Genomic DNA, 16,064 nt, shown 5'->3' with positions numbered 1-16,064 from the left:
AATTTGCCACGTACATATGCCCGCACCGCACTGCACCTGCTTCTTCAGAGTTTGGACCATTATTAGCCCAACTTGCTCTCAAATTTTGGAACTTGTATTGCTACCCTACTCTTGACTTGTGACCCCAAATGTCCAAGATTATTGATTTGATGCAAGTTTTTCAATGAAATTTTTATTCAATTAAACTGAATTTTATGAATATAATTTATATCAATATTCCTTTTAATAATCTACATATATTTATTTGTATAATTGTCAACCCAAAATATAATAAAGACAAAAGCTATTTTATTATTTACAGCCAAGACATAAATGTAAAAATGAAGTATAAAATTAATAAAATGATCATAGAGAAATACTATATAATTTGTTGTGCCGTGAACAGGTTAAAATTTCTTACCAATAATTTTATAGAAACTTAACACATATTTATTGAATTTTTTTTTCACATTTATATTTGTTTTTGATATAAATATCTAGTGAGATATAAATCTATTTTTATTATATAATAGTATATATATTAATTAATAAAATTATTTTATATAATTATTTATGTTGAGATAGTAATATCTTTTTACTATTTTTAGACATTAACTCAAACCCAATTATAATTTATTGCCATCCAGTAGATCTATTACTTATCTAAGCCTTAGTTTTTATCTTTCTAAATATATAAATATTTTTAAAATTATAATGGTGGGATAATCTTAGTCATGGGATAGAAGTACAGTTTAATTTTTATCGTCTCGTCAACAAATGTGGTTATATAAGAACGGATCATTTACATATCGTCGGTAATATATGCAAAATTTAAAAGAAATTATACACTTATTTTCAATTATGTGCGATAATATTTGAAAACTTGTTAATATATTGGGCCAGAGCGAATAGATGTTGGCATTTTGTAATGGGCTGTTAACAGACTCAAGATCTGAAGCCCACCCAAAATCTGAAGCCCGATATCCCGTTTCGTTGTTAAGAAAGTATACTTGAGTTGAGATTCGATTGGAATAGCTGCTTGCGGAACATAAAAGACTTCCAAGTCCAACGCAAATGGCAAATCTAGCGTATATCTATAACGCACCATAACACCGACACACACAGTCTTTCCAAACGTTCTCCATTGACCCGCTGACACAAGATTTATCTCAATCATACACGTGGCGCAGCGAGCGACCTGAATATTTTGATTTTCCGTGTTCTAGATCACACACTTGAGGAGGAACTTTCTAAACAATTATTTCATCATTCCGTTTACTTGTGAATCGTCTATAATCGTCTTCTCTACTGTGTAAAGCTGAAACAGGAGCCATAGCCATTGCAGTTGCAGTTTTAATTTGAATCCATTTGAAGAACAGATCGGGAACAGCGATGCAACAAGCAGATTACAACGCCTATTTTCAATATCCTCACCATCAAAACCCTAACCCTACCACCCCAATTCTCAATCCTCCTCCTCCTCCTAATTTAATCGATCAGCATCAGAATTCATACGCATCCGCACCGCCTTTTTCCACCAATAATTACGCTCCTTCCGATTGCCCTATTTATCAACCTAATTATCCTCCATATCCTCAAAATTCCGATGCTGTTCCTTCTCCTACTGCTCCTTCATATAATCCATCTCCGGCAATGACATACAATCCATCTCCTGCAATGACAGCAGCGACTCTAAACCCTAATAATCTCCAATCCACCTTCAATCCGCCATCTCAACCACCAGCACAACAACTTCAACAACCATCTTTTCCTCCTTACGATTCCCATGCGCCCTACCAGCCTCCAACCAGTCAACAATCTTATTATCCACCGTATGATCAGCATCAGACCGCTCCAAGTTACGCTCCTCCTTCACAGACTTCCTCAATCGCACCAAATCCTAACACTATGTACACTGCCCCAGTTTATAATCCGGTAGGATCATCATCGGTCTCATCTGTTTATGATAATAACAATAATCCATACGAGAACTCACCGAAATTTGATCACAAAGTTGGGTTTTTTGATGATAAGTACGGTAGTTATAACCGGAGTGGGTCAGGTTTCGGGTCGGATCCATACGGTAGCAGGTATGATGATGGGTATGGGGATGGGGTTTATGCTTATGAAGGGAGCAAAGTGGAGCCATATGGAGCCAGAGGTACGGCTCCTAAATCATCAACTTGGGCTATGTTTGATGATTATGGTAGAGCGATTAGTTTACCTTCTGGTAAGGACTCATCATCAGTTGGTTCGGGTTCAAGCTCAGGTTCGAGTAAGATTGTGAGAGCTGTGCCAAAGGCAGAGACGCAGCAGGACGTTAAGAGTGGGGTTCAAAAGTTTAGGGTTAAATTGCTGGCTGAAAGTGGAGGCCAGAGTACGATGGATGTGCTTTGCCAGGTACCACACTTTTCTCTTCAAACTTGGGAACTTTTACATTAGTCGATAGGGTGATAAGTAGGGAATGCCATGAAAATTCGAATTGAGTTGTGCATCATATAAATTTTGAACAACTGTACATGTTCTATTTTTTCGTAAATATCAGTTGTTATAACAAAGCTTTTTTGGAAGAGAAAAACAAGACTTTAGGATATATATTAAAGGTAATGATATTAAAGCATTTGCCAACCATCATGCTGCCTCATTTTTCATTTTGTAGTTACCTTCTGGTCGTTCTCATCTATTTTTTCAGCTGTATGCAACATGAGCTTCGGAGTCCTATTGTTCCTTAGGTCTTGCTGGTGTGGTGCAGACTAGGACGATATTTTTCTTTGAATTCACCATTGCCATGCTGTGGTGGATGCTTTTGTCACGTCTTTGGTCCTACGGTCATCTATTTGATATTGAGTCACTTTGATGCAATTGGGTGTTGTAATGTTTATTTCCATGGAATTTAATTGAGAAATGTTTTGGTTCCAAACTAGCAATTATACTTCCAATGGACTCCATAAATTTAGTATAGTATATAGCTGAGAATTTATCGTCTCTTCTTTTCTTCCTGTCCTTTTAGTATCTATTAGTGTTTTTAGCTCATAATGTTTAAATTCTGTTTCAGATTGGTTTGGATGGAATTCGTATGCTTGATCCCAATACTGGCCGAACACTGAGAATATATCCTCTTGAGAACATAACAAGATGTGATGTGAGTCAGTCAATCACCATTTATTTTTCTTTTGTTTCAATTATCTAGGTTAATCGGATAAATACCATGGCTTAATGTTGATATGTGCTATGTGCTCATGTAGAAAACGGATTCTTCTACCTTTGCGTTCTGGTCCAAGAGCTCTGTGGATATTGAACCAAGACGAATCAGATTGCAGTCAAATAGTTACACTACCAACACTCTTCTTGACACAGTAACAGCTGCAACTGTGCAGGTGTTGTCTTCGGAACTTATTTGATCTTTATGTGTCTCGTTGGTTATATGATTTTGTAGAATTAATGGCTAATATCACTTCTATCGTTTTCTTTGCTTTAGGTTGCCAGTATATTACGTTTATTTTTGGTACTAGAATGATAGTTTAAGATATCAAATACAACAGAGAGAGATCTGTTAAGATTTTGTGATCTATATGACAAAACCTAAAATAAAAATAAGAAAGTTGAGTTGATAGGTGGATAAACATGCGGAAGTTTTAGGATAGAATTGGATGAAACTGGGAACAGTGGAATAGACTGGTAGAATGGGTAAGTGAATGACATTCCTTGGAGATGAACTAGAGTTTGAAAGTTAATCTCTAAATAAAAAGGGGGATATGGCGAAATTGGTAGACACCGCGGGTAATATTTATATTCGTCTAGATGTGCTATAGTTGAAATAAATTGTTGTTGAATTGTGGTTAACTTTTATTTTGGTCATAATGACAGATGAATACATATTTATATATATAGACACTCAGGATTCATTAGAGTATTTGAGCTCGATTATTGAGAGGAAAATGAATTTTCTAAATGGTCAGCTTAAAGATTTTAAAGCTTTGTGTTAACACTGTTGTAGATTGAGCAATTAATTTTCCCAAAACCTCCCCCTATTCCCCCAACCGTAAGAATGCCAAAATAGAAAAAGGAAAGTCTGTGTATATCCTTGGTCAGGAGGCTAGACGTTGTCTTTTTCTCTTAGATATGTGAGATTGGCAAAAAGTGCTTACTGATGCCTTATTCTTTAGGGCTCTGTAGCAAGGTTACAGCTAAGCAAAGTTAATTTTACTTTGACCTACCTACCTTTTCATTTCTTTCCATGGTTTAATATTACTCAGTGGCTCTATTTTTGTTATTGATATATGGTAGTCAAGCATTTTCTGTCTCTTACAATGCAGTTCAAGGAGATGGGTGGGAGCAGGAGGCCTACTGAATCTTCTAAGACAGTTGAGCAGGCTGCAGAGAAGAAGAAAGGGTTTGTCGATTGGATGAACTTAATGAAGCCAGGGAATGAAGAGAAAGATCATTGGGTAAAAATAGAGATATTATCATTTCTCTTTTGAAGCTAATTTCCTTCAAGAAATTGTAATATTGCCATGTCTGTTGTTGCATGCACATGTTCAATTTCATTATGTAAATCAAGAGTTTTTATGGTGTCGGTTTCTACTTTTATGACATTGCCCTGTCTATTTGCGGATTTTGTGGTAATCAGTTCTGTCTAAATTGTTGATATCTGTTTTCAGGTACCTGATGACGCTGTTTCGAAGTGTTCAGCATGTGGAACAGATTTTGGGGCTTTTGTGCGCAAGGTAAAATTTTTGTTTGACCCCAGTAATGGATTGAATGATGAACCATATTTGACCTTTAAGCAGACCTGGTAAATCTAATGCCTTCTCCTTATTCTGTCAGCATCACTGCAGAAACTGTGGAGACATATTTTGTGACAAGTGCACACATGGTAGAATTGCTCTTACTGCCGATGAGAATGCTCAGCCTGTTAGAGTTTGTGACCGATGCATGGTATGTATTGTAGATTTATGCATCTATCTATTGGCTATTGTTAAACATTGCTGAGGTTTATCTTTGTGTCAAGTAATGAATAGTTCACTCATTTATACGTTTGTTGCCCTTGAGGTTTTGGTTGTGAAGGGGCTATTTCTTTTTTTCACAATAAGATCTGGACGAGTATCCCTGCCCTCTGTAACTTTCGAATTTATCTCCATCCTGGTCGTTGAGCCAACTAGTGTGATTCTTTTTCATAGGCATCCTGCAGAGACCATGAATTAGATTTTAACAATGTTAAAGATTCTGATGGCTAGTTTCTAGCAGAAGTCCTTTGATTTGGATATTATAGCTCGAATAGATTCATTCAGAGTCTGAAGGTTGGGGTAATGAAACTTACCCTTCGTTTGGGAAAAAAAGGAGGAAGAAAACAGTGAGGGAAGGAATGAGGGTATAAAATGTGAGGGGAGATGATATATGATCTTTTGTCTAGTTTAGAAAGAGGAGAAAAATTGAGGGGAAGAAAATAACTTTTTTATTGTGAAAGAATGATAAAAGAAATTTCTGAAATTCGAATTTATGTCACCTCAATCAAAAGAGTTATTCTTTTCATAATAATTTTTTAAAGGGCACGAGAGTAATCGATTTAATTTTCTTCTCATTTTGAGGAGCAAGACTTCTTTGGCCGAGAGGTCAAAAACTCACCTTATATTCTTCTCTCTTCTCTCTCTCTCTCTCTCTCTCTCTCTCTCTCTCTCTCTCCAAACAAAAAATAAAGATTCCATATCTGCTGTCTTACTTACACCCACTACCAAACATAGAGTTATTAAAGCTTGTTTTTATGTTCAGCAGAGGCATGCATTAACAATTATGCAAGTGAATCCTGTGAAATCACAGTTGGCATGCACTTATTCTGTTGGAATAACTTTTATATGTTCTCTATCATTCAGGCAGAGGTGACTCAGCGGCTGAGTAATTCAAAGGAAACATCTAGTAAACCTGCAGGATTGCAGTCTCATGAGGATCTTGCGAGGAAGCTTCAGGTAATTTAGGCAGTTTGCTGTGCCTGCACTGTAGGGATCTCTAAATTAGTTTCTCGGGTCCTTAAATGTCAAATTTCTTCTTCATTTTTTGTTTCTCCCCTTATCCTGATGGTTATCATCTTTGATAGGAGGAAATGGAAAAAAATCGGAAGGCATCATCAGGTAAACCTCGTATTTAACTCGCTACCATGTGCTGTCACCACCACGTGGAACATTTAGCTCACGAGTCCAGTGGTGGTGTTGGGGTTACCCTTTTATTTTTGGCCTGCCATTTCCACATTTGATATATTTGGTTCTTATACATCCGTTTTGTTTTCAGGATCCAAGTCAGATGGATCTGGAAGGCGGATGAAGGAAGTTGCCTGTCCTACTTGCACTGTCCATTTGCAGGTTTGAATTTCATTATCTGCCATGTTGTATGATTTTAATTTCCATACATATTCAGTTAACTAATGATGAATGGTAATGTCGCAGGTCCAGGTACCCAGCTCGGGTTCTGAGACTATCGAGTGTGGAGTCTGTCAACACCCGTTTCTTGTCAGTGCTCACTGATTTTTGCTTCTAAGTTTCATGATCAAAGGCGTCCATTCGCAGGATCCTAGGTAAAACTGAAATTCCAATTTGGGTTGAAGTGCTGCCATAGTTGGGACTCGATTGGGAAATTAAGTTGGCACAAACGGGCGCCAGAGAGTTGTATATGGTTGAATTATTTGCTCATTTACATTCAGGATATGCTGTGGAAATATGTTACTTGGTTCTATGGTTTTGTGATTGGAAGCATGTGTTTGTAATTTGACTGTGCATGTCTTTGATAAAATAAAAAAGATTTATTCATCACTTTACACTGGACTGATCAACGTTTTGAACGGGTTCTTTCCTAGTTAACGGTTTAAATCTACCCGAGCGGCACATGCTTTATCTTGTCTGTACTATCAACCTACTGGTGACGTTATGAATTTCATTCTTGGCCGTCTTTCCGAATGAAATATTTTGGGTACCCGAACCGTTTCATACTGTTTCACATTATATATAATTTAATTTTAAATTATTAAAATATAACATATATTATAAATAATTTAATTAAATAATATATTGGAATAAATTTATGTGTGTTTAACTTTTCATTATTATAAAATTAATAAAATAAAATATTTTGTTATAATACAAGTAAAATTATAAAAATTGAATTGTCATTATTAAATAATATAAATTAAATTACAAAAAATATAAATTAATAAAAAGAAAATATAATTCAATAAATGAAAATAAATAGATAATTATTTGAAATTTGAAATTTCAATTCGTTTTTAGAGAAAAGAGATTTTATTGTGTTAGAGGTAAACGTTACCAAATTATTTAATTCAATTCAATGATATATATTTTTCTATAAAGTTGCATCATTTTGGCTTATCTCGTTAATCTCGGTAAAATGACAATTTCAGTCCAATCTCAGTTATTTCGGTTTGAGATGCTCGAAATTTTAATCAATATTAAATAAAATATTTTTTTTATTTTTTAAATAAAATAAGATATCTCGCTATTCCGAATGAAATAAAACGGAATCAATAACCATGGACATGATAACTAGTAATCGGATGTTGTGGTATGAGCCAATAAAAGAAGGCAAAGCTGAAAAAGTATATCTCCTACCAAATTAAAAGAAAAAAAGGCTGAATACATCTATTGGTATTAATTTTTTTTAACTTCTAGATTAAATTCTAGATTCTAAAATCTTTTGATATATTATATTTACTTATTTGTAATACTTGAATAATACTTGTCTCTTTAAGTATATATAGTTTTTTCTATTAATTTATTAATTAATAATTTTATTTTTAATTAAATAATAATTTTAATTTTAAAAAATTTTAATTTTATATTTGATTCTATATTAATAAAAGAAACTAGTAATTGATACATGATGATTCATGTATGCAATTTTAAAAAATAATATAATCAATACTTGTATAATAATAAAAATCAATTAATAAATTTTTTAGAAGGATTTTAATATATTACATTAATGAGATTTTTCTTGCCAATAAAACTTTAAAATATTTAAAAAAATCTTAAAAAATTATCTAAATGTATTTAGTTCATTATTGTTTTTAAAATATTAGAATTCTATCAAATGTGTCTATATATTTAATTATATTATTATTTCATGCCCGTTATTTGGTTAGTTTATGTATCTAAAGAAAGTGCCAGAATCGAAAAATAATAATTTCTCATAAAGATAGTGAGTCTTCAACTACTCTCGAAAAAGAGAATACTCATAAGGACCGATTTTCTACGTTTTATACTTTAGAGAAGAAACCCAAGCAAAATCAGGGCATGTATTAGATGAAACGGTAAAGCCCTGATGAATTATTTATGAATCAGTAATTCCTGGTTCACATGTGATTTTATCTCCACACACACAGCATCCAAATAAATATTTGTAGGAAGAGGTGATGATGAATGAAGCAAGCAGAATGCTTATGTTCAATTATATTAAGTAAAGGAATTAAATCACTTTGTATTCCAACTAGAAAATTGTCGGCTTCGTACACAGTCAATTGATCAGTAGCAGTTGAAGATTAAGAAAGTTGATCTTTGATTCTGACAATGGTAATTTAGTGTGCTTTTGTGAGAGATGCAGTTGAGAGATTGGCTGTTGTTACTGCTGTTGCAATATTTAATGGAAGTACTATTTGTTATAAGAAGGAAAGCAGCTTAATTACTTGTACTCGTATTTAGGTTGCTGCTGCTGCTGCGCAGTTAATTCCTCTCATGAAACATGCATCGGATTCTAACATTTTAGCAACCAAAAATTCTTAATTCTTTTCAAATAATATAGAAACGCTTTCACTTGGATAGGTAAAAAATTAAAAGGAGGAATCCATTTTTTGTTTACTATTATCTTAATGACTGATTAATTATTAAAGATTTGTTGCCTGAAATTATTTAGACATGTAACAAGCTCAACTTCATTATTAAATTCCCTTTTGATTTTATTTTAGACAAAATATATATTTTGTCCCCAATTTTCTCAATCATGATCAGATGATTTTTGAATATTGACCTATTTCGGCACAAAAAAATAATTATGGATGTATTTGAATAAAATAGCATTATTGATGCATTAAATGAAATTAAGATGGCTTATGCAATTACTGAAGAGATTAGATTTAATATCTTCACCCAGATCTTTAAAGGGCCTACCGTATGTTTGCTTGGCACATAAATATTAGAGTTTATTTTAGGAAATAAATGCCAATATCTCTTCTATTTTGAAGTCTAAGGATTATTAAGAGTGATTCTCTCTTTATATATTTTATCATTATGGAAGTAAATTTTATAAATAATCAAATCTAAGATTTTTCATTTTTATAAATATAAATATCAAAATAAAACAATTAAAATAGTAAATTATATTAATAATCTATTTAAATACCAAGTGATGAATATTCAACGCCTCCAATGGAAATGGAGATGCAATATAAATAAGAACTGATAACTTATAAAAGCTCCAAACTTCATCTGGAAGGCGAAGATGAAAAAATCTGAAATAGGACTTCTTCGAGAAAATCCTATTTTTTAATAGGGAGCTGTGTATATAGAGACACATGTTATACCTAATTAATGAACTAAAGCAGAGAGAATAATAGCGTATGATGGAGGGGAACTCTACATATTTGATTTTCTTTTTTTCTAAAAGAAATGAAATTTGCAATGAAGAAGAGCTTTTCTGCTTTAAGCACGAGATGGAGCGGGCGCTTCTTCACAAACTTTTATCTCCGATAAGACAAACCTTAATTTCCTTTTCAATGTTTGTTTCTTGCCAACTCCTTAGTTTGTGGATTTGTCCTTCTTCTTTTACTACAAACGAAAACCCCAACCAAATCTATTCAATGACTAACACCCATTTAACTATTTAATGAATTCAGGTATTCCGATTATTACTAGCATTAAGGTTGATTAAGTTCGAATTTACTATAATTAATTTGCAAAACACTTGTGTGATATATATTTATATTGAAAAGATTTGATTTTTATAAAGATATTTTTGCTGATTTGAACAAAATCCAAGATCAACAACCCACAGGGCATGTCTTCTCTTTTGTGAAGCAACAAAAAACTGGACTTGAAGCAATTGATATTTAAAACTGTGCCCTGGTTCCCTCCCCATGTTCCATCACTTAATTAGAGAGTTGGGGTGAGGGCAGTTATCTGGTGCTGATGTTTGCATTTCCTTCTTGTCCAATCGCCATATATAGTAGGTAGGTCCCTCGTAAGGAAAATTGTTGCATTTATATTTCTCTTTATTTCTAAATCGTGGTCCAATTAAGATATAGGTTAACATCTCTTTCTTTAATCAATCTTATCATATTATAATACGTACCACATATATATTAGCTACTAACATATGTATAACTTTTTCATATGAAATAATATGTTGTGTACTTTCTTTTAATAATGTCAGAACTAAAGTTTTCATGCATTTTGAGTTATTAAAATATTGAGTTTAATTAGTTATCTTTCTCAATCAATTTTAGTTCTCTGAAGATAAAGAGCAAGTGCATGAAGACAAATTTAATAAAAAAAATCTTATCAAAACCCTAATTAATGTGTTAGAAAAATAAATGTAATATTCTATAGCCACAGCAGAGCACAAAACTATTGATGATCTAGAGTTAGCCTTAGCTAATCACATCTTATCCAAAGAGGTAGCTCGAGTAGGTGAGACAGTAGCTCCTATTTTATGATGAACTCTAATAATAATAATAATAATAATAACACAATTATTATCATACGTGGAAATTGTAATATATATGATAAAAATGTATAATTATATTTAAAAATAATAAATATTAATTTACTACGAAATTATTAAAAGAAAGACTCAAACTTGAGGTATCATATAATATTATTATTATATATTTAACAAAATCTTACATTTCTATTTCATTCGTACACAAGCAAAAAAGTTAACAAGACATATTTATAAATATATATAAATAATTAAATAATAGTAATCTTAAGTTAAGATTTATCATAAATCTAAATGCAAATTTGTTTTATAAATTAACGTGTATGGATATTGTATAAATTTAAAATATTCTAACGGTAGGATAAAACATTAAAAAAATTATTATAAAAAGCAATTCTATCTTTTAACAGTTTTCTTTCTCCAATGGATTCTAGGCACTTCAAAATGCTTTGTCTCAAATATGCATAAATTTAAAGTATTTTCATGGTAAATAAGAGGCATTTAAGAATTATTACAACATGTCTTTTTTCCCAATAATAGAGTTTGAGAGTATGGATTCTAGGCTCTCCAAAATGCTCTCAATTGTGATTTAAATAGCTCTATTTTCTTTAAAGATTCTGCAAAAGAAAAAGAAATAAATAGATTGTTTTCAGCTTCCCCATTAGCTACTTCTCCTAATTTTAAATTTGCAATAATTAACTTCTACTGATAGGACTAAAATTAGCTTATAATCCATTTTGTTGCCACCTCAGCAATTAAGCTTCAAGTTGAAATTCAATTGTTTGTAATAAAATATTTAAGACATCCCTACTCTAAGCTGAATTTCATTGGATACTTTAAGCTGGATGGGTTCATGATCTATTGTCTCTTAAATAGCAAGAACTTCCTATATAAAGAAATTATTATTTCTCAATATAACATGAGAAATTTATTTGAAAAGTCTCAATTAAAATGATTAACGTTATAAAATAAGTTAAAAAGTAATATTTATAAAAATGAGATTTATTTATTCTATGTATGTTTAATTACCGTTATAAAGTCTTTATGACTGTAAAATTTTTAAATTCGTATTTAATTAGCAAAATAAAAAAAAGAGAAAAGCATGAATCCTATGTTGGCTATGAATTAATTAAATTATGAGAAAGTGTATTTTTATTTATTTTAGCCTTTTTAAAGAGTAGTGGTTCTTAACCTAGCCACCTTATTCCTTTCTACTGAAATAATAACTCATCCACGTCCAGTATTTTTGTGAATATAAGACGCAATTGAGGGAGCTTTCTGAAAGGAAATAAACGAAACATTTGGTTGGCCCCAAAAGAGAATATATGAAAAGATGCAGTTTCGTTCATTTACTCATTGTTGTTTTTGTTCTTCTTCTTCAAGCTTAAGTATATGGTTGTTTGTGATGTCAAATATTATTGTATGGATCAGCAGTACAACAGCTTTGATAAAGCTGCCGGAAAATGTGGCAGTTCCAGCACTTATAGTATTTGGAGATTCCATAGTTGATGCAGGGAATAACAACAATATTAAAACTCTTATCAAGTGCAACTTTCGTCCTTACGGACTTGATTTCTATGGTGGAATTCCTACTGGCAGATTTTGCAATGGAAAAATTCCTTCTGATATTATAGGTATACCACCTCTCTCTCTCTCTCTCTCATACATGCATATGCTTATATGTAAGGTTGCTACTCCTTCATATATCTACTCTAATCAGCTTTCATATTCAGATCTAATTCTGCCTATAATCATCGTTAGTTTGAATTCCCTTCAAAAAACTTCTCTCAGCTCATTAATTTTGTTTTGTTTCATTTTTCGGTCATTGAAAAGAAATTAATCTCTTATTTTTAAACCGAAAGCTAAGTGAATTAAGTTGCATAATTTTGAGAAATATCTCTCAAGAAGTCGATATTTCTATCCTTTTTAGTAAGAGCAGAACAACAGTAAGAAAATAATAAAAATAAATGTTCAATTTTTTTATTTTTTTTTAAAGAAACCCTCGTGTAGTCATGCGTGTGTATACCTGTAAAGCCTTAAAAAGATTATGCTTTGAAGAGAGCAGTGAAATGGAGAAAAGAGAAGTTTTAGAAATTATAAAGAGAAAGGAAACTTAGCTACACCAGTTGCGCCATCGTCTATTGAGTTTGATGGAGTTTTGCTGACAGAACCCTAAACTCACAGTCATTTTTGTTTCCTTTTTTTATAACAATTAATTTTTTAATTAATCAGAAACGGGAAAAACAGGTTAAAAAAAGAGTTATGATGAGAAATGAACTACCTAAAACCGGTAGGCAGTATCCAATTCATATATCTGAGTAGCCAGTTATCGGTTCATTTTGTTTTTCCTTACTCTTTGCAGTAGCTTGCGTAATATATATATATATATATATATACTGGAATTTTGAGAATTTTTAACGTGTGATCTTAAAAAGAATTCTGATTTATGTTACAAATTTGTCACATGAATCGAGCTTTTATGTCATTATTATATTTATTATGGAAATGTATTTATATGTATAACTCTTTTTATATTTATCATATTTCTAAATATTAATTTATATATATTAACTAATAAATTATTTTTTAATAAACAAATAATTCTAATCTCAAAAGATAGCATATTAATTGTTAAATTATAAATATGACTAATATTTTAACTAATAGCATTTAAAAATTTCTAAAATGTTAAATTTGATTTGATATTGTTAGTTATGTTATTTATTAAAATTGTATTATATCTTTAATCTATTACTAGTCATATTATATATATTTAAAAAAATTAAAAATATAATAAGAATTGGTGGGGAAATGTACTGTTAGACCATCGGATAATGAATTGATTTCGTGTTCACCAACTGGGAGTTGGTGGTTAAAGCAGCAGATACTTGAATAAATAATGTATATCGCATATCAATTTAAAGAATGGACCACAAAAGCAATCTCTTAAGAATGTATTCACTGGCTTTCATGAAATAGAATCTTCCTTGCTGGTTCATATATAGCTCAATTATTAAGAGATTTAGGATCAGGTTCACCCTGGTTAATTAAAAGTAATATTTATACTAACAAAGAATCATGCTGCTGGATTTTTGCAGATACTCGTTCCATTTTTAATTCATCATCACTACTCACTAACATATAGATCTTTCAAAGTTTGGCGATTAGATATAAGAGTAGATTAAGTATATGGTCTATAAAAGGAAATTTAGTTTTGAGTTTGAATGTCATTAAAGTATAACATTAATAAGTAAATAAATAAAAACCTTTAATTGGCAATGCATTTCAATCAGCAAAAGCAGGCATTGTTCCTTGGAATAAAAAATATGTTTAAGAAAATAGTCAAGGGTTAATTAAAGTGATAGTTGCGGCATTTTCATCCATAAGCTCTTGACATTTTCAACGAGATAAGATGAGATTAATTAGTTTCACTGAAACATATAATTCAACAATCAAACTCTTTTTAACTTCCTTAATCAGGAATTTCTAGAAACAAAGATCCATAATATAAATATATATGCTAATTATAATTTTGTATTTTTCAGCGGGAGAACTGGGAATCAAGGACATTCTGCCAGGTTATTTGGATCCCACATTACAGCCTCAAGATCTCATAACCGGAGTAACCTTTGCTTCAGGTGGTTGTGGGTACGATCCTTTGACGCCCAAATTAGTGGTAAAAGAGAAATTCCGTTTTCTCAATTTTAATTACTATATAACTTTTGTGAATTACAATAAATATGTCTAATACTCAAAATTTGATTGCAGTCAGTTATATCATTAGCCGATCAATTGAATCAGTTCAAAGAGTACATAGGGAAGGTGAAAGCTATAGTTGGAGAAGAACAAACGAACTTCATCATAGCCAACAGTCTGTTTCTTGTAGTGGCAGGCAGTGATGACATTGCCAATACCTATTTTATTTTAGGTGCTAGAAAATTGCAATATGATGTTCCTGCTTACACTGATCTTATGGCTGATTCAGCTTCTAGTTTCGCTCAGGTATTTGCTTTTAGTTCTGTTAGCTTATTAGTTTTTAAATTTCATTCCACTTTAATAAGTTTTGCAAAATTCTGCCTTCAAATTTTCGACAGGTCAACCCTTTATTAAAAAAAAAAAATCATTATATTTTCACTTTAATAAGTTTTGCAAAATTTTCCCTCTACTAAAAATAAATCACTATATTTTTTCAATATCTCACCTTCAATTCGAGTATGTGAAAAAAAATTTAAAAACGAAGAAATTACGATTAAAATTTTTAATTAATATATTATTAATAATATTTTGGTTTGTTTGATTCTTCATCTCACTTTTCTTTTTTGTATATATTTTGCTATTTATGTGGAAGGATCTATATGATTTGGGGGCAAGAAGGATTGGAGTTTTTGGTGCACCACCAATTGGATGTGTACCGTCACAAAGAACGATAGCAGGGGGAATTCAAAGGGAATGTGCAGAAAACTACAATGAAGCAGCAATCTTATTTAACTCCAAATTGTCTAACAAGTTGGATTCTCTCGGTAGCAGCCTGCCTAACAGCAGAATCGTTTATGTGGATGTCTATAATCCTCTCCTCAATCTCATCCAAAACCCTAAACAATATGGTGAACCTTCTTTGCTTTTTGTAATGCACTTATTACGTTATGAGTTCCTAATTAAATTAGTTCTTTATTTAAAAAGGTTTTAAGTTTTTCAAGTGGGTATGTTTCAGGTTTTGAAGTTGTAAATAAAGGATGCTGTGGGACAGGAGCTCTCGAGGTTGCTATACTGTGCAACAAAGTGACACCAGTCACTTGTGATAATGTTTCTGATCACATATTCTGGGATAGCTATCATCCTACAGAAAGAGCTTATGAGATACTTATATCACAAGTCCTCGCTAAGTATGTTGGAAAGTTCTTCTGAGGCAGTCTTAGCTTGGGGTTGTCACTCTTATTAGTTTTTTTTTTTTAATCCCAATCTTCGCGAATAATATATTGTTTGACAAAACTAGACTGGCAGGGACTTCCAAATCATAATGCTAAAGACTGGCAGTTTCAGTTAACATTAATGCAAAATGGTTAAGAAAATATTCAGACAAAATGGTGCAAAGTGGGCAAATTTTAAACTGGAGTTAGCTCATAAAGCTATTGCATCTAAAGGGGCGAGTTAATTAGGCACGTTACGCTTCCTTCTTAAGATAAAATATTTTGTTCTTTATTGGACTGTATGTTAGTTAACAAAGAATGTATCAAATTTTATTCAGGTATTTAAGAACCGAAAACGCTTTTTCCGTCAAGCTCATGAATATTTTGTACACCAAATCTTTGTTCTTGAATATTAAATCTTATTCAGCCCATTTATGTACACATATTCTATCATTTTCACTC

At 31.7% G+C, this 16,064-nt stretch overlaps 2 protein-coding genes across 2 annotated transcripts; both read left to right on the top strand.

Moving 5' to 3' along the window:
• The first annotated feature begins 1,119 nt into the window (after positions 1–1,119).
• Positions 1,120–6,784, top strand: LOC8274699 (protein FREE1). The gene is made up of 10 exons (XM_002510526.4): positions 1,120–2,379; positions 3,035–3,121; positions 3,225–3,356; positions 4,296–4,427; positions 4,641–4,706; positions 4,807–4,917; positions 5,850–5,942; positions 6,071–6,104; positions 6,262–6,332; positions 6,417–6,784. Exons 1-10 carry the CDS (start codon positions 1,372–1,374, stop codon positions 6,492–6,494), a joined length of 1,812 nt encoding a protein of 603 aa, XP_002510572.2. The 5' UTR covers positions 1,120–1,371; the 3' UTR covers positions 6,495–6,784.
• A 5,118-nt stretch (positions 6,785–11,902) lies between these two features.
• LOC8274700 (GDSL esterase/lipase EXL3-like) lies at positions 11,903–15,973 on the top strand. The gene is made up of 5 exons (XM_048370583.1): positions 11,903–12,329; positions 14,241–14,371; positions 14,464–14,697; positions 15,044–15,299; positions 15,407–15,973. Exons 1-5 carry the CDS (start codon positions 12,029–12,031, stop codon positions 15,598–15,600), a joined length of 1,116 nt encoding a protein of 371 aa, XP_048226540.1. The 5' UTR covers positions 11,903–12,028; the 3' UTR covers positions 15,601–15,973.
• The last annotated feature ends 91 nt before the right edge of the window (positions 15,974–16,064 follow it).

Source organism: Ricinus communis, chromosome 2 (genome assembly GCF_019578655.1).
Source record: "Ricinus communis isolate WT05 ecotype wild-type chromosome 2, ASM1957865v1, whole genome shotgun sequence".
Taxonomy (NCBI): Eukaryota; Viridiplantae; Streptophyta; class Magnoliopsida; order Malpighiales; family Euphorbiaceae; genus Ricinus; species Ricinus communis.
Note: the sequence above shows the minus strand (reverse complement) of the source record. Positions and strands in the feature narration are given on the sequence as shown.

Bases quoted from the DNA above. Each gene is read 5' to 3' on its own strand.
- LOC8274699 (XM_002510526.4), top strand. From the start codon at position 1,372: ATGCAACAAGCAGATTACAACGCCTATTTTCAATATCCTCACCATCAA. The intron at 3,122-3,224 runs GTGAGTCAGTCA...GTGCTCATGTAG, and splicing joins AGAACATAACAAGATGTGAT to AAAACGGATTCTTCTACCTT. The intron at 6,105-6,261 runs GTAAACCTCGTA...TTTTGTTTTCAG, and splicing joins AAATCGGAAGGCATCATCAG to GATCCAAGTCAGATGGATCT.
- LOC8274700 (XM_048370583.1), top strand. From the start codon at position 12,029: ATGCAGTTTCGTTCATTTACTCATTGTTGTTTTTGTTCTTCTTCTTCA. The intron at 14,372-14,463 runs GTAAAAGAGAAA...ATTTGATTGCAG, and splicing joins CTTTGACGCCCAAATTAGTG to TCAGTTATATCATTAGCCGA. The intron at 14,698-15,043 runs GTATTTGCTTTT...TTTATGTGGAAG, and splicing joins CAGCTTCTAGTTTCGCTCAG to GATCTATATGATTTGGGGGC.